Source organism: Camarhynchus parvulus, chromosome 1A, assembly GCF_901933205.1.
Source record: "Camarhynchus parvulus chromosome 1A, STF_HiC, whole genome shotgun sequence".
NCBI lineage: Eukaryota > Metazoa > Chordata > Aves > Passeriformes > Thraupidae > Camarhynchus > Camarhynchus parvulus.
In genome coordinates, this window is record NC_044586.1 from 57,829,908 (window position 1) to 57,854,765 (window position 24,858).

Sequence of the window (24,858 nt, forward strand, 5' to 3'; positions counted from 1 at the left end):
CAGCAACATACCCATCAATAGTGAAAAATTTCATCATCCTGGCAGAGCACTATGGTCTCCATGAGTCACCATTCAGAAGAGTGAAAATTATTTAATGTTAAATTTCTAAAAATTATTTAATTCCTCATGTATTAGTACACTTGTTTGTGCCTTTAAAGACAACCATTGTGACACTGAAATCACATCTAAATCTAACTTTGCATTGCCATATGGCACAACTTGTAGACACTAAGACTCTGGGAATTCATGTATTAGGTTGCCAGACTGATGTGGTGGATAAGTAGATTGTCATAAAAGTAATTAGTTTCAGTGTATGTAGATTGCACTTGGCCTTTTTTGTTGTTAAGCTTTTAAGGATTGATCTTTTAATGCTTTGCTTTGATAAAAAAACAAAGCATCTCACAGGAGGTCAATTTGCAGTTAAAAATTTTTACTACGTGTTTGCTGAACGAAATAAAAATAAAATAGATCTCACTCTTGCTAGTGTTTAGGACATGTTAGGAATGTTCACTTGTATTTGTAAGGATATTTCTGCTGTTGATTTTTAACCCACCAGGATCTAACTAATAGCTAGGTTTGTTGGTTGTGACTATGTTCAGAGCTCTGGAATACTTTTGGCTAGAAGTCCTGTGGACTAGGAGAAGGAATAAAAAACAAATTTAAAAAATCATAATCAAGTACTTCCGAGGTTGGCTGATGATGTGCAATGTGATATGGATGACTTTTGGATGGCTATTACAATGGTCAGTAAAGGCAGTCATGTTGCAGTAGTTTAATTTGGTAATGGTAATTAACTCAGAAACTCACCTCTCTTGGTGCCAGTCTATCTCACAGGTAGTCAGGTTGGATTCCAAGGCTGGGTTTCTGCCTCACTTTTGGCAGCAGGGATTTTCTGTTGCAGAATGTGACTTGGGATGCGAATTCCCAGCTGGAGCTACCAGGGAGGTGCCAAAGCCAGGGCAGAGCAGTTAATGGTCCCTGTGACCTGGGAGCCCTGGATCTCCAGAGGTTGTAGCACACTTTGGGGCTCTCAGCTGCCTGGAGCTCTGTGTGTGTGAAGTTGGAAGGTTCAGGAGCACTGAACACCCAGTGACAGCGAGAAAGGGAGGGATACAAACCTCAGCCAAAACAGAGATATTAGCCAAGTTTATTAAGTTTTCATGAGTTTAATTAGATTTCCAGACAGTAACAAAATTATGGAGTAAGTGAAGCTCAGTTTTCAAAAGTGCTGGAAGCTTTGCAGTGCTCTGTTCAGCAGTGCTTTAATAGTGTCTTTTAAATTTGCAAGTTATGTTTGAAAAATTAATAAATAGAATTTTAATAAACCCTCTTTCTCTTTTTTTTCCTCTTTAAATTGGCAAAATCAAGTCATTGGGTTTCATTCAGTCTGTGAAAATGTGAGCACAGAATACATTTCATGGTTGATTTACGAGCTCCTTGAAAATATGGTTTATAATGAAATTCCGACAGGCCCTTAACAAAATTAGCATAACAAATAGCAATGTAATAATACCTTTCATGTCTGTGCATTCCTGCAGATTCACTGTCAGTGAGCACTTGCCAAGCACCAGAGCATTTCCAGCCAGGGCTGGGCAGCACACCCAGACAATGCACTCCCAGAAAGCTGACTGCCTGCTGTATGGATGTGGAGTTATGGATTCAGACAGCCTGCATGGGCAAAGTTAAATCAGTAGTAATTCTAGCAAAATAATATCAAATTAAGAATAGCTGTCTTCAGCTACAGAGTTATTGCTGTTATTGCTAGTTGCTTAGTTATTACTAAGACAAAACATGAGAAGTGTAACTTTTCCTGCTGGCAGTACTTAATTTCAGGGTTTTGTGAGAATAGGGAAATACAGCTAGAAGACCAGTAATGGCTTGGGCTGTCATTGTCCATATAGAAAGACTGTATTTATACTTTAGAACTTAATTTTGATGAATTTCACAGTTGAGCCTGGTCTCTACAGACTGGTATCCTGATGCTTTGCCTGTGTCTAGTGTTTGCAATATATGAGTTTCTCCTAATGTGCTCCTTTGTGCTCCATTTTTTTATTTAATATGTTTTTTTAAACCTGGGCCAAAGCTGGATAACTGGGTCAGAGTCAGCATATTTTTATGTAAAAAAGTCTGGGCTATGGGCATCTCAGATTTTATGTCCATAACACAAGTGGTTTGCCACTTGGAATTTTGAGGGCATTATACTGACCTCAATCTGCTCACACAATCATTGAAACAAATTAAAGAGCAAAAGTACTATGCAGCTGTTAATATGCAAAGGGATGTTGGAGGCTGCTGAAATACAAAGCAAGAGAAAGACAGTGAGTAGCATAATCTTTGGTCTCCCAGCAACTGATGCACAGTTATGGATAGATGAAGCTAAATTTTAGCATTGAGGTTCACATATGCAGAGTATAATTACATTTGTATTCTAAAAATGTCGTTAAAGCAATGTTAGACTCAGTGGTTTCTTTTCAAAGGAAAAGTTAAAATGGGAGATATAATTCCAGATGAGATCGTTAGAAGGAACTGTTTACTGTGTTTCTCATTGGCATATTATTTTGGGAAATACAGAAATGGGTGGGGACACAAAAATGCAGACTGGGAAACAGAAAAGAGCAGAGAGCTTTTGGTGATACAGCAAAGCTCATAGGGGGCAGGTTAAATCAAACCTGGGAAGACTTAGCGCAGAAAGTCAGCACCTTGCCTACAGAAATTTGGGAAAAGTAAAACCCTTGAGAGACAACTTTGGTATTCATACAGAGCTGTTTTGTTTAGTTTTAGTGGCATGTCTGTGCCTGTGGCAATCCTCAAATTTCCACTATCAAAATGTCAAGTTAGGAGGTGACTCAGTACTGGAGATTACTATTTACTGGGGAGAGGAGCAGAGATTGAGGAGCCAAAAGTTTGGGGAAACCCAAACCAAGGCTTGACATTGTATTAATAATTCAAGCAGTTTTATTTCTTTTGCTTAAACACTGTTGGGTAACTAAGGTAAAAAAGGATCATGAAAAGGTTTTATCTTCATTAATATGAAATGGGGACAGTATCCATCTCCTGCACTCAGCCTCAGCCTTCAGCTTTCTCACTGTCATTTTTAATAGGAGAATTTGCCCCTTTTCTTAAGAGACTAATGGATGGATAAAAGAGCCACCCTAAGTTCAGTAGCATACAAATTGTCAGCCTGCTTTTTTCCCTGCTTTTTGACTAGCCAGGCTGAGAGTCCTGAAAGATGTGGGCTTCAGTTAGCGTGGTGAGTGCATGGTCCATTAACCAGATTCCTTAGGTTTGCAGTGTAACTCTTTTTAGCGCAATTACTTTTTTCTTATTGTGTCCCTTGTACCCCTTAGCAGATCCGACAAGGATGGAGAGAGATGATTCCCAGGGAATGAAACTACTTCTTTTATGGTTGTTACATTCATGACATTGCTCATGACAAGAGGGTCATAATCCAGCTCTACAGTTGTTTCCTCATGAATTGTAGACCTTAGGAATTTGGGTCTCTAAAGGATTCAAAAGCCTTTAACCAGTAAATATAATTGGAGGTTGCTTTATCATTTCTTAGATACAGACAAAAAGATACTCAGCTCATGCTGAGTAATTGCAGAAAAGCCAACACCTGAAATATAATTTCCTCAAATACTACAAAGTAGACCATACGAAATGAATTATCTGGTTTCTCTGCCAAAGACTCTCAACCATAACAACACTTAACAGTCATCAGCATCAGATGATGGGTAAATTAATAATTCATTGCCCTCCAATTTCAATTTTCTCAAGGAAAATTTTTCCTAATCTCAGTTAGACCTGATTATGCTGTTTTAAGTCCCATGCAGAGGATGGTGGTGTGTGGGTAGTGTGAGTATTGGTGTACACACAGGACATGAGAGCTTCCCATGTGATATGGAGCTGATAACTCACAGTGCAAGGACTCCCAGGTCCTGGGGCTTCATATTCTGGTGAAGAGCTGCAGCAGCACCAGGATTTGTTGGGAGAGGTGTCTGTGCAGCCAGGAGCTTTAAAATCACACAGATGAAATGCAGCTGCTGGGAGCAGTTTGAGACCTTGGGTTCCCGAACTACCTTGAGGGTGAACTTAACTGCTGCGTTGTTTTTGCAATCTGTGTCTTGTTTTAAAGAAAAGAGGTCTAATCCAAACCCACTTAATTTGAAGTCTGATATGTATGTGGTGATTTGATAAAATTTCTTGGTCAGAAGTTTCACATTTTTATTAGAAATGGCAGGTATTTATAATTTGCTGCACAAGTAGTTTTCATGTTTTAGCATAATTTAGAGTGAATTAATGGCTTGTTATTTATTGCCTAATGCTCTGTAGGAGTGATTTATAAAGCCATACTCTGCACTGCTTGTTACTTTGTATTCTTGGCATTAGGTGTATCATCAATATCATTAAATGAATTCACAGTGACATTGCTCTGGAACTATGGGTTTTGATACAAGGGTAACAGAACATAAATCAAGAATTATGTTTAATTCATAAGAGGCACCAATCTCTCATTTAAGTGTAGGCTGGGCTAGATGGTGTCAAAAATATGCTTTACAATACCTCTTCTGATTGCATTTCAGACCCTCTCTATATACCCTTATGCTCTCTGTGAGAATAATAGATAGCAATACAGTGCAGTTTGTCAAGTGAATAGCATTTCTGGCTTTATATATTTGGGTGCAAATGCTATCATTATTTTTACCGCAAGCCAAAAAGGAATATATTTACATGTATATACTTAAAACTATTGTTAAGGGAATCTATAAATTTAAAGACAAATCTTGCCTATTCTCTGCAATAAATACAATTGTTAACGATATAAATTACATTCTAAAAATCCAATATTTTGTAGTAGTTCTAACTGTTCTGTTATTTTTACTCCTAAGCAGAAATATAAATAAACTGTTATTTTAGTCTTTCTTTTCTTAACTCTTTTCTCTTGAATTAGTACATTAAATTCCAGAGCATTGAAAAACATGTCAGAATATTTAACTAGTATCTGTTTACTTTTTAATAAATTTTATGAAAATATTTCTTTTCCCTTTGGTTTTTGTAAAAAAATTATTCTTACGAAGCCTAAATTTAGGATTGGCACTGACTTGAAAATGCACTTTCACCTCACTATTACTCCAAGTGCATATGAACTCTTGACAGTATCATTCACATATAATGGCAATTTTGAAGCAAGACGCTTAGGATGCAATTTATTGGAAATGTTAATTATGCAGGAGCTAGGGCTGTAATTTGCTAGAAGTTTTCTCATCACTTTGCTGCAGGAAGCAGGACGTGCTCTCTTTGATACTTCTTGGAGTTAACAAAATCGTCATCATGTATTTGAAATGGCTGGAAGGACTTACATTCATGGGAGAATACTAATGTTTACACATAAACCAAAACTAGAAAGAAATGCTTTGTGAAAATGAAGGAATTCTTTTTGTTCAGTATTTTAAACATTTGTTCTCAGTGGAAACAAAGGACAGTAGAACAAATAACATATCTCTGGAGAAGGAGACAAATCAGACTTCAGGGCCTTTTGGTCCCAACTTTCGTGCCATATCCTGTATGCCCTTTCATCAATATTTTCTAACATTTGTTAGAACAGGAGAAAAAAATCAATTTAAATATATGATGGAGTTTTTTACACAAAGCTGGAAGAGATTGTTGGGATTTTTAAAAAATTTTCACTTAAAAATAAGTTGGAATAGGACACTTGCAATGGATAATTCTACTCAGTTTGTAAACAAAACTTAGATACTCTTCTATAAAAAAAGGCATCTATATGTGAAAATTAGAAATTCTCATTAGTGTTTTACCCAAATCTTCCAGAAATGCTTCATCCTGCCACCTGACATGGAGCAGCCCTCCTGCCCATTGTTGTATTGGGTGATGTTAAGGTGAGTTTGGGGCAGGTGTGTGGGCCCTGAGGGATCCCTTGATCCTCTGTGGCCCAGAGATTTCCAGGTCTTCCCTCCAGCCCATGGGACACCTCTCCCACCCCTGCTGGCAGCCATGCCCAAACTGCAGCAGGGTAGTTTGGAACACCTTCTGCTCAGTTTTGCAAAGAAAATGGAGATCTGGTTGGTCATGGCATCCTTAGGCTGGGCAAAAGGGGGCTCAGCCCAGAGCTGTCATGTCCCTACTTAATGTCATTAATGTGCTCCAGACCACAGAGCTTGTTCAGGATCAGAGGTTAATGGTGCAGGAATTAACTGCAAGCTCGTTTCATTTACTAGTACTTCTGAAATAACAGTGACTGGGGTGATTTTTCTTCATTATGTTGTGTGTCCTTTGCTTAAGAGAGTGCTGTTCTAAAATCAGTGACTGCTGTACATGGTGACACAGTACAGACCCATTTCCTGGGCACCTGTCCAGTTTCCAAACAGTCACTGATACTAAAATCTTCTGTCACCAGCATTAAAAGGTGCCTGTGTCAGTTAAAAACAGAAAGAAAAAACATGCAGGGAAATTCAATTTAATGTAGCATAGGATGTATTTCTGGAGGAAAATCCTGCTTGTCCATCCCTTTCTCCTTGCATTAATTTACTTGTAGGTCCATGAACTTGTAGGTCCATTCCAATGAAAGTTGACAACAACTTAGGTGTCTTTAATAATATTATCTTATATGTCTGAATATAGAGGACCATACTGGGAAGGATTATTATATACAAATGGAGAAGAATTTGAGGAAGCTCAGGCTTGACAAGAAGCCCCAGCTGAGTGTGTGTTTTAGCAAACTCTTCCTCAGCCAGGAGGGGATGGAGTTGGGAGACCAAGAGAAAGATGGTACCAGTGTTGCTGCTAGTGATGAGCTTTCTGTGGCTTAGAAATCACTTCTCCTTCCTGCAGGTGTGGAATGACTGTGCACACACTCCTGCTGCATGCAGGGGCACGGGAAAATACACAAAGTTCACCAGTACCAGATAAACCCATACTTGTCATGAAGTCATGAAGCAGCATCATTCAGCATACCTGATACCAGGAACGCAGACACGGATTCCTGAGTTCAGGAATGCAAGGCTTTAAACAGGATACTTTTAAAGGATGTCCCCAGAAATTAAAATGGCTTTTAAACATTTATTTTGATACAAGTTTCAGAAGTGTTAATTGCTAAAAAATGTTTTTTTCAAACCATGTATACTATTTTAGAGACTATTAAGAAATGTAGGTGTGATTCATTTAAGATCCCATTCAACAGGACAATTCTCAGCATTTGAAAAGCAAAGATTTTCTGAAATTTAATGTATTTTGTTGTGCATAATGAAACAGATGAAATAGTCTGGGAAAGAAAAAAGAAGTTTCATTTTTGCTTTCTAAAACCAACAAGTCAAAGTTCTTTACTATGTTCCTATTGTAAACTCCTCAAAAGACCAAGTGTCAGCATAAGAAGTATTAAAGAACAATTTTCCACAACACTACTGACAGCTACAAAAAAGGAAGGTATTTCCCTGCAGCAAGACAACATGTAAATTTTTGTGGTAAGCACAGATCAAAAGACTTGTGAATGGAAACTCAGAAAATACTCCTGTTTTGGTTTACTAAAAGTATCTCAAATATTTATAATGTTTCCTGTAGCTCTTAGGTTAGGAATTATGAAGTCATTAATACAGTTAGAACAATGGTCAAGTGGAATACATATTGAAAGATAGAAGTAAATAGACCATTTGAAATTCTTAAGCTAAAAGGTACATGTTCACATGTCTCCACTGGGTGTTATTAATTCATAGTCTTTAGTTTAAATGCAAGGGATTGGCCTCAGGTCAATAGAATTTTAAAAATGTGTAATTTTTTAAAAGAGGCAGCAATATCATGCAAGGAATCCAAAGTTACTGTGATCTGTTTGATTGAGGGATCCTCAGAGATGGATGCACCTGGAAGCTCAAAGTCACCAGCTGCATTTTAAAATATTTTATTTGTTATTTGCAATGCAGTGTTTTTAACAGTCTTTGTGCAGGAATAACATAGAGTTATCTTTGCCAGTGGATGAAGTCTGCCTGTTTTCTTAGCATGTGCCAAACAAGTGGTACAGCATAGTTAGTGCTGCTATTTTTGCAGCATTGTTTTGGAAGCTGTTCTCAAACACATCTTATTTTCTTCTGATTTTATAATTGTAACTCTGTCATCCACACACCTTTACCAGCTAACAGTTGTTCCATCCCTCTGATGGGTCTTGCTTCAATTCTTTTGACTCACTGCCACATCCATCCCATTCACAGCAACAAGGTACTTTCTAGCTTATGTTGTATTGTTTTTCCATTGTAGTTTTTCAAGATTTCAGCCATTCTCTGTGCAGACATGGGATTTTTTTTTCCTGAGATCCGCAGATTCCTGATGATCATTCAAAACAGGAAATTGCTAACTGCACTTGTAGTACCTTTATGTAACTTTTCATGAAATCTAGTGTCTGTTATGAATCCATCCTTAGTTTGGTCAGTTTTACTTGGATTGCACTGGGAAGATTTATGTCACATATGGAATGCCACTGCTTCCCATTCCAGGGGACTCTGTCTGGAGCCAATACTTTCGATGTTTTTGAGAAAGAGAGTGCTTGGAAAACCAAGGTTTTAGAAAACCTGTTCAATTTACCCTTACACGTGTGAATTTATCCCAGGCAGCTCATGGGAAGTGTCCCTTCCATGAGGGAAATGGACTAAATGCAACAGTGGACCTACTACCAAAGTTGAAGAGGAGAGATTTGCAAGAGCAAACCCATATTTTTTTGGTTTTGTTTATATGATGCAGTATTTTCACAGAATCTTAAAAACTGTATCACTCTGAATACCCCACTAGAATATCAGTTGTGAGAAGAGATCCTCTTTTATCGTTAAGTGTTAGCTTGAGTTTGATGTTTTATTAATCAACCATAAACTTCTTAGCTACACAAATTACAGATGAATTTCTCTAATTTCCAGCACCACTCTGTTGTGTACAGCAGCAGATGTGCAAGTCTCCAATGAATGCCTTCATCTGTAGTACTTGGAATTTGGGATTCCAGACAGGGGAATTTGAGCTCCCAAGCAATATTTCATGTAAAAAGCAATAATTATTTGTGTGTATTTGAAAAGTTCACCTTCCTGGCAACTTTACTGAACTGAATTCCCAGTGTATTCATTTGGATAGGAAACTGTTATTAGCAAATAAATGAAGAGTTGAAGTCTGGTTGTGTTTCACCCAGTATGGCCATTGCTTTGTTCACCAGGGGCAGAGGCAATCCAGTGTTGGTGCTAAAGAATCTCAGAGCATCAACAGGATATTTCCCTACAAAGATTCATTCTAGTGTTTTGCTCATTCTGCCAGAGTCTTCTGAAAACAAATCTGTGCTCAGGAAAAATTAGTCAGTAATAAAAAGCAAGAGCAACCATCTATCCTGGAGGTACTTACATTGTTCCTTAGATTCTCTGTTACTCTGGTTTCTTTCGAGGCTAGGGTTATAAATCTCTTCATTATTACTTTACTCTAAGAGAAAGGTTTTAGACTTCAATGTCTTTTTTAATAATGGGTTCAAAGAATTATTATCCACAGCCTATCTAAAGGAGATATTATAGCAGTGTAGCTTAGCAGGTAATTTGTTTCTGAGTAAGACAAATCATGGATTGTTTCCTAGTGAGAAACACGGACTCAAACTTATTATTTTGGAACAGTATATTATATGGGAGGCTGCTGTCCAAATGAGTTATAAGTTCAGTGTATTTATGCCTGTTTCAAGTGACTGACCAATTGAAAGTGAAGCTCAGATTTTGCTAAGTGTAATTTTGATAATCCTATTATTACTTTATTATGGAAAAGCATTCACAAATACCAGAGCTGTGAGCCTTGATGTGCTGTTAGGCAATGTGGTAGAAGGTGTAGCGGAGTTGTTTGTGTTTCATTAGTGTAGTTGACCCTGCTTTGGCCAGGGGGTTGGTCTGGAGACCTCCCAAAGTCCGTTCCAGACTGGATTTTCTTATGATCCTCTCTGGGCAGGGACAGTGAGGGGGAGGCCATGGATGGATGAAGAAAAAACTGCAAATAACTCAGAAGCAGCTGAATTGAACTATTCTGGAGCTGGCAGCAGGGGTAGAGGGTGGGTCCTGACCCCAGCTGTGGCTCACAGAACTCCCACCTGCAGCACCAAGGGGTGCTGAGCTATTGCAACACCCTGCATGGGTAACTCAGAGCCTTTGGTCAGCCCAAGGAGCTGCTAAAAGTTTCTGGTTTGGAAAGCAGGGCTGGAGGGACAGAACTTGGGGATGGACACAGAGAACAGATTAAATTTTAAATTTGATCTCTCTGGTTGGGGTGGGAAAGGCTAGATGTGATTTAGGCATTCCTGTGTCTGATTGTCTCTTAATCCCAATCCTAAACCAGCCCTCTAATGGGCATCTCTGAAAAAAGTCTGTGTTGAAGAAAGGCCGAACTACTGTGAGCAGCAGGATCCATGAATCCAAGTTTCCTATGTCTTTGGACTGTAAACTCCAAGAGCACCCACACCACAGCACTTTCAGGGCCCTCACACTGCACCTCAATCTTGCCTTCAATATCTCTAAGGTCCCCAGATAACCCCCTACCCTCCTCTAGCACAGCCAGCTCCTGCCAGGGCTCCCCACCATGGTCTCTCCAGTTTATGCTGTGTACATGATGCCATTCCACCTGCTCCTTTTGTCTGGAGTTCTGTGATACTTCACAGATTTTTTTTTTTTTGGTGGCTGATGGAATTAATTATTGTCCTAAGGCAATATTTCACCTGCTTATTTCTATTTGTAACCTTGTATGGTCTTCAGGGATATATGCTTTCTTCCAACTCATAAATCTGGATGAAAATTAAAAACCATGCAGGAGAAATAACTGTCCTTTGTATGATTAGTGACCCTGCATTTTTTTTTCAGAGGTTCACCACATTCACAGCAAGAATAACAATTCTTCACTAACAACTGTATTAGGTTCTCTCTTGGTTTGATTTTGATCAGTCTGTGAAGGATTACCATGTTTCATTTGTTTTTCAGTCCTCTGAAAACATTTAGGTTGGTGAGAAGACTGCAAAGAAACATTAGACAAGGAGTGTAATATTCCAGAGTTTGGTGAAGCTTTAGGAAGGGAAACCTGCCCCATGTACTGTGGGGTGCAGTCTGTGGAAATTTTGATTTTTGCTGTATTATTTTTCTAGCATTAGGCCAAAGAGGCAGGTTTTATCCTTCCCTTGTGAGCTGACTCACACACTGTGGATGCACCAGTTACATATCTGTCATTAATGCTGAAATTAATTGTTTTTAAGAAAAGGAATTAATTTGGCAATTGAAGATTTCTTTGTGGGGATTGTAAAGCAAATACAGGGGATAAGGTTCCAGATTTTTATGTAGTCCAGCTCATCCACAGCTAGTGGCAATGTCCTTTGGGAGCAGTGGGCAGCTAAATCAGGATAGAGCAGACTGGAGAAACCTTAACTAGGAAATGGATAGTGAGTACAGATGGCATGAGAGCAGTGAAATGAAAAGCTGGCATTGATATCATCCTTTTCCCCAATATTTAGGATCTTTTAAAACTAATGTTATTTTCATCCCAGCATCTCATATGCTATTTATTTTTTTTATTTTTAATTTTAAATGTTTCTAAGTTTCCTCTGTGTTAGCTGAGTATGCTATTTATTACAGGGTTTCGTTTAAAAATGTACCACATCAGAAAACCCCAGAGCATCAACTACCTGTAAACTCCTGGTTTTCTGGGATCACGTAAAACCTTTGCACTTCTGGTTGGATACTCTGAGATATCCCCCAAGATTAGAAAGAATCAATATCAATATTCATGCAAAGTGTTAAACATAATGAACTGGTTAATTCTTTTGTTCTGTTAAAATCAGTTCTCAAGTGATGATTAATCTGATTAGATGCAAACCTTGCTTTCATTTCTTTTCTTTTACCAGATATGCAAGACCTTAGAATGATGGTTCTGCAGTTAAATGCAGACTGGAAGGGATTTCAGGATCCCTTTTCAGTCCAAAATCCTGCTCTAAGGAGGGCCAGACCAGGACTTTGATCCAGTCTGGTTTAAAAACACAGCTGTGATGGAGAGGAACTGCACAAGTTCCTTTGGTGGCTGCTGCCATGTCCCCCCAAAATCACCTCTTCTGCAGGCTCAATGAGCCCTGCTCCCTCAGTTTCTCCTTGCAGGGGATGTGCTCCAGCCCAGCCCATCCTTGTGCTCCAGCCCTGACCATCCTTGAACTGCCCCAGATGATCAGCTCTGCCAAACTCATCAGTTTGAATGCTGTTAAGAAAAGGGTCATTGCAGAAGCATACATTGACTGCAAGACCATTAACTATTAAGTAACACCTCTGTGTTCATTTAGGGATGTTAAGAATTTTAAAATCCACAGTAACTGCAACATTTTTTCATACCAGAAAAGAAAAATGTTATTCTTCTTGAAGGATAATTTAGGTGATTGAATAATATCTTCATTGAATATAAGCTTTAAAAGACTATATAAGCAGAATTTAGGAAAAGCAGTATTTTTTATACCAAATAAATGTAATATATTCATATAGCTTAGGGTTAAATATAGACTTCAAATAGTTAAAAATATTCAATGCATTAAAAATCTCAAATTCATCCAATTGATGTTTCACTAAATTATAAAGTACAATAGATTGCAAAACCTAAAAAAAGGACAGAGTCTTCTCCCAAAGACTGAAAAAGGTAGAAAAGAGGGACCTAGCTGTTGGCACTGTGTCAGTAGAGAGACAATGGATGCTTGTTCTATTATTTATATGAGCTCTCTGCTTGGCAGATGCCACTGCAATAACCCTTTATTTCAAGTATAGAAAAAATAGAATTTGCTTTCCTTTATAATCACACAATGCAAAATACTAATGAAAATGTTGGATTTCCTGTAGCTGGGAAGAAAGTATTATCCCAATCTGCTTTCAGTTAGCAAGAACCTCTAAGCATTCCAGTCACATAAAACAAGACAGAATTTTTTAAAACCCCACATCTTTTTATTCTCTGAAACAGAAGAGAAAGAACAATGAAAGTGTTTATATAAAATTTTAAATTGTAAGTCTTAATTTTTTACCTCTTTTCTAAGGTATATACATTGTTATGTTGTCCCCATCTTTTGTACATGCACCTTGTAACCAAACAGAAGTTTGGTGTTCTTTAGGACAACAAAAAAGGGTTCTTAAAAATTATAATATGTAGGGCTGGAGGTGCATGTGCACCCCTCTGTTTCCAGCGTTGTAATCTTAGATCCATCCTCTATAATATGGATTATAATTATAAAAATCTAGAAGAGAATCACAGAATGGCTTGCCTGTTCCAGTGCCTCACCACTCTCACAGTAAAGATTTTTTTTCCTAATATCTATTTTGAACCTGCCCTCTTTTCAGTCTGAAGTCACTCCCCCTTGTCCTGTCACCACATGCTCTTGCAAGAAGTCCCTCTCCATCTTTCCCTTCCCAGTATCTACTGGAACAAAATTTCTGTAGGCCCTTCTCACTTTTTTTCTATTTGAGAATGTTTTATTCAAATCTTGTTTAAAGAAAGTCCTCAAATGTTTATTAAATCAGTCTTTAATCAACCTTTAGGTTGACTTGAGTCCTCTTCCCACATGTGCAGTCCCCAGAGATAAACTCAGAGACAAAAGACAAAGCCAGGTGACCCTTGTTCCTCTTGCATTTACCCTGTGTGAATCTCACCCATAAAGTAAGTTATTAATTGTAATTATTTATTTATATAATTTATTCATGTGAACCAAAGACTTCAGCTCAGGACAGTTGGCCCCAATGAAATTATTGTTTTTTGCCCTCTAACACACACCCTGGCTTTTGCTGACCATTTTAGTCCTTTCCTCCTGAAGAATTTTCACCTCTGACTGAGGTTTTTAGAGCAAAAGTGCCAATTCCAGTCTCCTGAACAAATGTCTACATAAGTAATTGCATCTTACTTGCCAAATTTCCCTGACAATTTCAGCTGAATATGGTCAGGACAGATGACTTTCTCTATAACATCTCAGTGAGGAAACCATTGGGGACAGGGCGAGAAAAGCAGAGTCGAAATTTGTATTTCAGAACACAGAGATCTCATTTCTGCTGCTTTAATTAGACTGAACTTGCATGTCAAGTGAAAACTGAAATAACAGCTTGGAGGCATTTAACCAATGGATGGAAGCCTCCCACCCATGTGCCTTTGGATCAGCAGCCACGAGGGCTCTGTGCATTTTCCCTGCTGGCCCCAGCACCATCTCCCAGTCAGGTTTGACATTTAGTCTGACTGCTCTTGAAGAAATTGTCACTGGATCTTCCAGCCCTGGTAGGAAACACAACCCAAAATGCACCCCAGCCTGACCTCACCTCCTGCCACCACAGTAAATGTTCAATAAACCACCTTTGCAGAGCACTGGAAGAAAATGGTTCACACACACATGAAAGGCTGTGCACAACACAGCCCCAAGCTCCTGAAGACCTCTTCTCCATCCTGCTTTCAAGTTATTTTATTCAGAGATCCCTTAATTAGGCAGTATTGGAGGAGAATATATATTTTTAAAGACAGTGGGTTAAACAAGACAAACCTACAGAGATGATCATGCAAATTTCACAATGCATTAAAAAACCAACCCATTTATTTGCATAAGCAGGGCAACTATCCACCTCTGGGCAGTGTGGCTGTGTGTCCTTTCCACAGGTGGGGCTGGCAGAGCCAGGCAGCAGAGGCAGCACACAAGGGTCAGTCCCATGTAGCCTCCTGCCTGTGCTCTCCTGAGCTAAAACACTTTCCCCAAAATGCAACCTGTTAACAAGAGTAAGTTAGCAATCCATGTGAAGCCAATGTGAATTGTGAGATACTTCAACACAAAATGCCAACAGCAATCATTGGCTGTGCACTATTTTCTGCTCCAGCCCAGGCTCATAACTTTCCTAGCATCAGCTGTGTCCCCCACAGTGGTGGGGAAGCAACACAGTTTGTGCTGGCATCTGACCTGATTTCAGGGGGCACCACTGTGGGACTGGGGATGACCAATCTCAGCTTCATACAGTCACTCTCTGATTTTCCTGGAGTCAGGGTTGTGGATGTCACCCTGAATTTCCTGGAGTGGAAGCAGCCACTAACCATTAGTAGGTGGCACAAGGTTAAACTCTGCTAGTGCAGGTAACAAATAACCTCCTTTTCTTTGATCCTGCAGAAAACCCTCTTTGGTGCACCACGAGATGAGGTATTTTACTGTAGGGCACCTGAGCCTTTTTGAAGACCCCTTTCACATGAATTTGTCCCAGTGCCTTCCCTCGCCAGGGAAAGGTGCAGATGGCCAAGCATCTGTGTAAGGGCAGAACAAGCACCAAGTGTCCTTATTGGCACCTGATTTTAACTCAAATAGTTGTGGTTTAGGGAGGAACATTCTTTTAAAAACTGCTGCAATTGATGCATGGGGTTAGCAATGCCTTGAGCTGCCAGCGAGCCTTGGCACCTGATGTAGTCTTTTTGTGTTCAGAACTCTTTATTCCTCTGCAAGCAGTTCATCCCCTCTTGCACAGCCCCAGGCACACAAATAGATCTAGACTAATGGAAGAGTGAGGTTAATATAAAGAGGAACCTTATTACCTCTAAGTTGTTTTTCTTTCAAAGCTCTCACCACATCAGGACGTTCCTCTTCTGGGAAGAGGATGGGATGTCTCCCATTTTTCTTGTAATTCTCATCCCTTTGGAAAGATTAATTCCTACTTGGAGTTTTCTCTGGGGACATATGGAACATGCATCTTGCCTTTTGGCTGACTGGCACATTAGGTCTGATTAGCCACTTGCCCTTTAGCTGGGAATAAATAGCAGAGAATGTCAGAGTGGGACTATAGACTGGTGTGGAGTAACACCAAATCGCAGTTAGTAGGTGCCCTTCCTCTAAGCAATATTTAACTACATTTAAGACAGCACAGAAACTTTTCAAAAAAGCACAACATTCAGTTAAGTAACTGCATACATATATATATATATTGTGATATATGTATGTCACAAAAGCAAAACCCAGAGTTAATAGTTAAACAATTTTCTTTCTTTAGTAGAGTCTCTTTCAGGCATTGCCAGAATTATTTTTGTAATAATTATCATAAATATTATGCAGTCTTCATATGAGTGTGAATATAGGAATTAAAATGAGTTTGGATACGTTACATGGCTTTATAAGAAAAGGATCCAAATTCAGGATCCTGTTCTTTCAACCTCACCTGTCAGGTAAGAACATCACCAACAAAGAAAGTTCAATATAGAAAAGGTATATTTTGAACTTCTTTCTAGAAGTAGCTCAGTTCCTGCATAATTGTGCTGCATTATTTTCATTTGCTCCATTAATAAAGCACAAATGCAGAGAAAATGGAGCAGGCAATGCTGGTAAAGTGGCAGTAGCAGCACCCTCAGCAGGTCTCTGAAGCTGTGCGGTCGGCGCTGACGCCCATGGCAAGACAAAGGTGACAGGAGCACAGGCTGCAGCAAGCAGTGCCCCTCCTGCCCTGCTCTCCTGGCCCCAGGGCGCAGATCTCTCCTGCTATGGAACAGCAGCACTTGGCTCCTGGTCTGCATTGTCAAGCAAGGCATGACAGGCACAGAAAGATGCTGATCATTCAGCTGGGTGCTGGCTCTCTGCCCAAATCCTCTTTTTCTCACACGCACGCAGAGATCCAGTAAACAGTGCAGAGTTTGGTATTATTGGTATTACTTGGTGTTTGTGTGCATTCAGACACATGCTCGAGCTCTCCTCTGCATGAGGTCTGTGTTCCAAGGGTTTGCTCTTCTCTGCCTCATAAAGGACTGCTCCGGTTGCCCTCATTGTTGTGTACATTCTGAATTGTATCCTGGGCTGTTGCATAAACAGCATCTCTGAAGTCCTGGTCCACTGCTAATAGAAGTTTTCTTTCCCACTGTCTGCAAAGAGCCCTCTCTTCCACCCTGACCGCATGGGGGATAGAACTGTTGTACAAAATACCTTCTATGTCTTAGGTGTGCCTTTTCCTTGTATGTTAAGCTCAGTACATAAAATTTCCACACTGAAACACATCTGCAAAACCTGTCTCTTGGTGCTGCATTGGCCACAAAGCTGGCTGTGGGATGCCCTGCCATTTCAGCTGCCAGAGGAAGCTGCCATATATGGTCCTCCTAAAGAAATCTGGGCAAATGTTTGATTTTGGAGATTGTTTGGTCCAATTCTGACTTGCATGATTGAATACACCTGTGTGGTAAATTGCAGAAATGAATGTAGTGATCATATAGTTTCATTCATATTCATCACAACAGAGCTTAAATAAACACCTTAATTCATATTTTTAAATGAGACTCATTTAATGCCTCAGCCCTCTTGCCTTTATGTGCTCGAGCAGTGTATTTGTTTTTATTTTACTCTGTACTTAGCATGGTCACTGGTCTTGTCAGCAGATATAGAAATGCTAATGTAGAACTGTAGCATGAAGAAGTTCTGCTGTATTTTATGAAAGCACTGAAAATCCTAAAATACTTGCAATGGGGGACCTGGTAGGGAGCACAACCAAAACCTCACACTGGGGATGTGATGCTGGGACTGTGGCCAAAATGCTGCCACTGCCAGATGAGGCAAGGCTCCAGCCTTACATCTGGCTCTGAAAGTCCAAGATGGAAAAAACCAGCACAGCTCTCCTTCCTCAGGCAGAGGAAGAGAGGGTCTAAAAGCCCTAGGAGCATCAGGTCAGCATAGTTTGCATTTCAGGACACACACATTGGTGTAAACAGAACTTTCCTACACGTACAGAAAGCAAAGTTGGTCCCAGAGAAGCTTTCCTTTACTCCTATTTGTATTCTGACAGTTTGAAGATGAGTTCACCCTGGGCATCCACTGTATCTGAAAAATTTAGTATTAGATATGTTAATTTTATTCTTCTTCCTTTTTGGGGTAACTGGCGTAGTAGCCAAGTAAAATATAATGTATTTTGATTTTCATTTTCACATAATTCCTTTCTGGTCTTTTCTGACATTTCATAAGCAAGCTAGGCACGATCCATTGGAGAGGGCACACTGCTGGCTGAGAAACTGCACTCATAAAGGAGCTTTCAACATCTTACTGTTCAACTGAGAGGCCATTTCAAGAACTTCACATGGATCTATACTGAGCCCATTAATATTAATTAGAGAAAGGCTAAAGAACATGTATGAAGAGTGTGCATGAGTCTAGACAGATATTGGAAGAACTTTGGCTGAAAGAAATCAGACTTCAGATACAACACTTGCAAATACTGAAAGGTTTTGGAATCTCGGAGATAAAACTGATGTTGTGAAGTACTGCACTTGGAAAAGAGGGATTAAATGAACAACTGGAAATAAAGTAAAACAATTACTACTAACATGAGAGCTCTGTAAGAGAAAAACAAATCACATTGCATTATATTTCTACCTGATCAAGTTGAAACAATGACAAGTTTTGTGGTACATTACATGTGTTCTAGCTGTGGGTCACTAATGGGAATTAATTATTCTTTAGACAAAACTTTTGAGGCCTCAAATATAGAAACTCTATGTGCAGCTACAGATACATGTCAAAGACATCCTTCGTTACATGCCAGTGATTTTATTACCAACCAAATCATTTTGGTTCAGGAATTTTCTTTTTCTATGCACAAACAAATCACCACAAATTATTCTATAAATTTAGAAGACTACAAAATAAACCACAGAAAGAAAGCAGAATGGGACTTCTGATTTGATCAGTCATGCATAAAGATATACATATACATGTATATATAAGTTTATGTTAGTTATTGTTGTCTTTTTTATGTTCACAGGGCTACAGCTACTCATAGGGGCCAAGTTATATTCAAGGATGCCTTAGCACAACAGCTGTGTGAACAGGGAGGTAAGAGTCACCATAATTGTAAAAATATTTGGCAAATGTGGTTTTCCATTGTACCTCCATGGTTTTCCATTGTACCTCCATGGTTTTCCATTGTACCTCCATGGTTTTCCATGTCAGTGTTACTCTGCATGAAAGCTATTCTGTAGGAAACCTTGAATCAGGATCTTATTTACATTCTTGAAACTGAGTTTCCTTGGCTTCATACTTCCCATTGTCAATCCAGGAATCCCACTCTTCCTCTCTGCTAAGTGTTGGGGAATATACAAAACTTTAAGTAGCATTATGCACATGACTGAAATCAGCCTTAATAGCCAACACTTTTTTTCTGTCAGAGCTGAGTTTAAACCCTCACTGTATTGACTTTAAGCAATATGGCTGCAGCAAAAGCTTTGTTTTCTATCCAGCTCACACATGTACATGTGAAAAATATGCCTTCCCTTTTTGTGAAAGTAGGCCATTGAATTTTGCCTGTCACATACAACATTTGATCACTTTTATAGCTAAGCAAAATGTTTGACTTACACAAACTTTAAAAATCTAATTGTTTTCACAGCTTACCCTTTCAATGAATAACCTAAAAAATAAATGTCCTGTTGTCATCTGTTGTCTACAAACAGTACTTTGCTTTGAACCTGCTTCATTAAGACAGTGAGAAGTAGAAAAGGTATCCATCATTTTTGGTACAGGACAGAAAGGAATTTCCAGTTATATCAGCAAAATTCTAGTGATATTTCCATGTGAAAAGAAACAATGAAACATGAACCAAATGATTTAAAATTAAGATTTTAAAATGGGAAATATGTTGTCATATTTACACACAGGAGAAAATCCCATACAACACATCTCTTGGGGACATTAAAGCTATAAGGTTGGGGGGTTTTCCCTATGAATTTGCAATATGGTTTTTGCAATAAAAAGCTGTTGAACATTATTTCAGGAGCATAACTTGAGTTATTCATATAAGGTATCAAGAGCAGCTCTGTGATAACGAGGGGAAAATATTTGAACTTTCAACATCAAGTTTTCACTTTTGTTGTAGCTCACTGGAAGTAAGAAGAGGGATTCAGAAAGGTGAAAAAATGTCTGCTAGCAGGCTAGGGTGCTGGTTATACTTTGGAGGAAATAAATACATAACACAGTGCTGGCAATGAGAAGGGAGTGTTATGGTGATCTGGATGGAAAGTGATTGGGCCAGCCACGTTTTTTGCTGTGGGAAAGGAAGAACATTTGGAGAAATTAAGAGGAGGTTAATTAACAGGAGGTTGTGCACTTCTAATGGGAGTGTGGAAGTGTAATGTTTCAGTGACTGGTGTGTGGGGACCTGGAACAGAAGTGTTGGCAGGATCATCATTTGGGATGTGCTGAGGAGGATGGGGAGGGTATCTCACACAGGCTGCTTGCTGGATGGATGTGGGTCAGGAGTGGAAAAGTGAATATGCAGAGTAATCAGGGTAAAGTGACAAAAACCAGAACAGAAACAGATTAAATTCTCCAAGGCATAACTGCAGAGTGAGCAACCCACAACCAAAGGCAGTCTGGGGCAGCCAGAACAGGTAAGGAAGGGAGAGGGCAGTAGGAGTCATATTGATGGCAGTGACCAGGATGGTGAAAGTCATGCACAAGCAAGCTGAATGGAAATACATGACTATCAGTGTCAGAGCTGGCAACGTGGTCAAGGAGAATATGGGCAAACCAACAAGATCTCTCCCTGCTAGAAGAAAATACCTTGGTAAGCAGAGGCAAGCTGCTGGATATCCATCTATACAGACCTGACAATCCTTCTTCAGACATTCTGTTCACTGAGATTTTAGTGGGAGAGCTGACAAAAGAAATTTTTATTCTTTCAGCCTTCTCTGCTTTACAGTTCTGCAATTTTGGAGCATAACCTAACCTCAAATCAACATTTTAGCAACACTTATGTTGGTTAGAACAGTAAGTCCTTATGTTACTGTTTGCTGTCCCTGAGTTCACAGGAACTCTCCAGAACAAGGAGAAAATAGAATTTGGGTATTGTTTTTATTCAGAGTATAAAGGATGCTGAGATGTCCCACTGGCTGCTCAGCTGTGACAATCCCTTTGCTGCCTCCTCCCATCCATAGCCATGTCCTGCACCAGCTCCCTGAAAGGCCCTTCAGATTCCTTACCTTGCCACAGTCCCCACACTCTTATAACTTTTTTTGTTTCCCATGGTTTCCCCAGCAATTCTCTTTGCTTTATACACAGTCACTTCAGAGAATCCCTACAGTGTGTGCTGTCACTGCAGTGCCTCTGCGACCCCCGGATTTGGTTTAGCAAGGATCACCCAGAGGTGCTGTCTGTGAGCGCTGGACAGTGTGTGACAGCTGTGGCAGTGATCAGAGTTCCCTGCAACACTGATGTGCAACATTCTCAGTTTTTCTCTTGGCTCTTGTCCCACATTTTTATCCTCACCATGGCTTCTCCCCCCTTGGTTTCCTAGCTCAGACACAGTTTCCTTGACTTGGATATTCAACCACTGCATTGCCCATTACCCTTGCTCCCACCCCTTCCAGGCTCTCTGCCTTTTTGTTCTTATTTCTTCAGCACAGTGTGCATTGCATTAATCTCGAACCACTGCATACTATTATCATCCTTATACTATTAGAATTAATTTTCCTATTCAGAGAAAAGACGCTTTCTTTGAAGTAGACCTTACTTCATTTATTCAATTTGCATCAACACCACTCATGTAAACAAAGGATTCTTTCAGGAAGAATTAGTGAATTTATTTAGATGCAAATATCATATTAATATATATGCAAAACAGTAAGGTAGATTGACATAAATGAGGTTTTATAGTCTGTGTCTAGCCCTAAACATTACTATACTTAAATCTTGCCCTGAATGATGTGACACAATAAGTAAAGAAAAATAAAACCACAGGGCAACTTCATAGAATTATTACAGGACATGTTCTTAATAAGTATGTTCACTGGAGGTGTTATCAGACTTCCTAATGTCTACTAAAAAAAATATACATGAAAAAGTGAAAGTAGCAAGGAATCTCAAAAATCATGTTTACTGTGGTTGTCCACCCTCAGATGTACATTAATAAATCCTGATAGAGTTAATGGAATTTTGTGCAGTAAAAGGAAAGTGATTTTTTGTATTTTGAAGAGAATTAGAGGATGATAAAGGGTGGTGTTAGGGGATGGCAATGCCCTATGTATAATGTAAATGTAGTAAGAAGCGATGCCATAGGGAAAGACACCAAAGAAAGTAAAATAATTGCTTTAAAAGCTCTGTGTTCAGAATATAATACATATTTTAGGAAGCTAGGGAGAGCTGATGTTTGAGAGTTGATGTAAGCTTTAAATTTTATGAGAATTATATTGAAGAAAGGAGACATAAAAATTATCATAGAAAAAGTTAATCTAGAACAAACAGGAAAAACCCCAACAGAAATAAAAACTATATAAAAGAATCTGGAAAGGGTAGCTGTCTTGTCAATGCTTTTAAGGATGAATAAGGATCATAATGAGTGATGATATTCTTGCCAGTAAAAATATATTTTATAAACCATATATTTAACACGTTGTAATAGTTAAATAAATGGAAAAGAAGGTAAGCTTACTATTGTGCATGTTGATTCATATTTGTTTCTGAGAATATCTTGAGAATTGGCCCAGACTCTCTTTTATTTGAGAACTTTTGCCTGAATGTTTGTTCAAGACATTTTAGGTGCATTTTGTACCTTGTAAAATTTAGGAACTCTGAAAAAAAAAGTGAAACAGATTTCAGGATCTCAGGTTTGTATTTCACAAGCTCTCAGAGCAGTATTTTACAGAGCAGACGACTGGAGAGTGGAGCTGGTGTGAAGCTCCTCAGTTCATGTTTTAGCAAGAATAACCCAGCCCTCGGGCACCTCACTGACTCTCCCTGGGGGATGCTCAGCCTCCATCATTCAATAGCAACTTTGTTTACCAGTAGAGACAAAGTATTGGAGGGAGTCTAAATAAAAACATTTATTTCCCTTTTTATCTTCATGTGGCTGCTAATGACAAGGAGATTAGAGTTCATAATCTGCAACCAGAAGACACCTCTCTGCACACCTCATTTGTCATGAGCTGATGAGCAACAGCTGATGGCCCCTGGCTGTAGAACTCTGAGCACAGTGTTTGTCTGGGAGCATGCAGGCATTTGTGTCACTGTAATTCACTTGCCCTTTATATTAAAACACCCACAAAGTTCAGGGTTCTGAGGGAAAAAAAAGTATATTTTAGGTATATTTTTAGTGGGTTTTAAGAATATTTTCTTATGCTGGATTTTTTACCTATACCTATACACAATCTTGACGCCAGAACTCTGTGGAATATGACTGTCAATAGTACAAATGGATGTTTCTGTGTTTAATTTGCCTTATGCTTGCTCTTTTTATCTGAATGGGGACTAATGTTACTTAACAGTTGACTATTACCATGTTTAATGATTTTGGCCTTTATTTTTTCACTGACAACAAGACCACCAACAAATTGTTTCTTTCTTCCTCACATTCCAGTTTCTAGAAGATGATATTCCCTTCCCACTCCTTTAATATTTCCCTCCCTTCCAGTTTAACCAAAAAGGGGCATATTTAAATTGGCTTAACCTTTCAGCAGCCTTATTTCATCCACAGAAAAATGTAACCTTCTACTCCAAAACATTCCTCCATTCTCCCTCATCCCAGTGACATAGAGCCCTACAATGTCCCCATTGACTTTTCAATTCCCCATTAGCTTCCTCAAGATTCTCATGCTTTCAGTTTGACTGTGGCCTTTCTCTCTCTGAATCACTTTGTATTGCATCCTTTCTTCTCTGCTTTTCCTTGCCAAAGGGACTGTCTTGTAAGACAAGGCAAGCACTCTACACTTCCTTACATTTTCTCATATTGTATTTACTGATACCTCTTAGATTGTGACCTCAGTTGAGCTCTGCTTCCATTCTTTGCTCATTACAATTCATCTCTTGTAAAGCTCTGTATATACCCACGGTGGTGGTTAAAAATCAAATAATAAATTCATTTACTTTACTTTTTAAAAAGGTACAACATTCTCATTCAAGCTAAGATGCATTTTGGAGCCACACAAATACTGGGTTTAAATTTAAAACCATCCAACCATGTGCCTAAGGAACATCTGACAAAGTGAATAACGGTTTAAAATATGAACTGAGATGGTCTTTCTTTTTCCCTCTCAGTCTGAAGTATTGTATAATTCCTTTTATATTATAAATTTATATCTTTGCACTGTATAGCTACTCTGCACTGTGGTATTTCTTTTATCTTTGTCATATTGTACAAAAAAAATTCATTTGACTTGAGCCACACTGTATGACTTACGGAAAAATCCATGTTATTTTAAAGTGAGTAGTTCTATAAATTGATTAGAAAGGCAGATCTGAAAATATTTTAGAACAACTACTATTTTTACAACTAATGTTTAAAAAAAATATTATTCGTTTTGTGTTATGTTTTGAATTTCTATTATTTGTGGGCCTTAAATACAACACTTGAAGATCATCCCAGTGCTGTTTTGCAATTAAATATAAAATGTAATACAGAAATTATTTATAGAGAGAATAAAGTTTATGTTTATCACTTATTGAATGGTACTCTCACAGTCTTTTGTCATATTCAGCTCAGGAATTTGAATTACAATCAGAATACCCGAGGCAAAAATACTTGGGCTTCTTAGATCCTGTAAAAATTTAGGAAACCTCTCCCCAGCATAAACTCTGTACTTGTAACAACAACCTTTTTGTCTAACATGAAGTGTTTGCTTAGTTCCACCTCTAATTTTTAAATGATTGATCAGAAGCATTAGTATGGACCTGCACCATTTCCTTCCTTTCATTCTGTTGGTGAGCAGTTTTGGTGTGCAATGTACTGTCCATATGGTGGAAGAGCCATTTCAGGAAAAAATCTCAGATCCCAAGTCTGTGTTTTTCAATCACATAGACAGCCAGTTTATTAAATAACGGTGAAGTCAAAAGAGTTTGCAAATGTAAAGATGCCAAGATTATGCTATACC

The 24,858-nt window shown here is 38.8% G+C and overlaps 1 protein-coding gene across 1 annotated transcript in view; it reads left to right on the forward strand.

The window, feature by feature from the left end:
* The window catches only part of RELN (reelin), a 283,282-nt gene that overhangs the window by 94,278 nt on the left and 164,146 nt on the right, over positions 1–24,858 (forward strand). Inside the window, 1 exon segment of the mRNA XM_030960223.1 lies at positions 18,762–18,832. Coding sequence (XP_030816083.1) covers positions 18,762–18,832 — 71 coding nt within the window.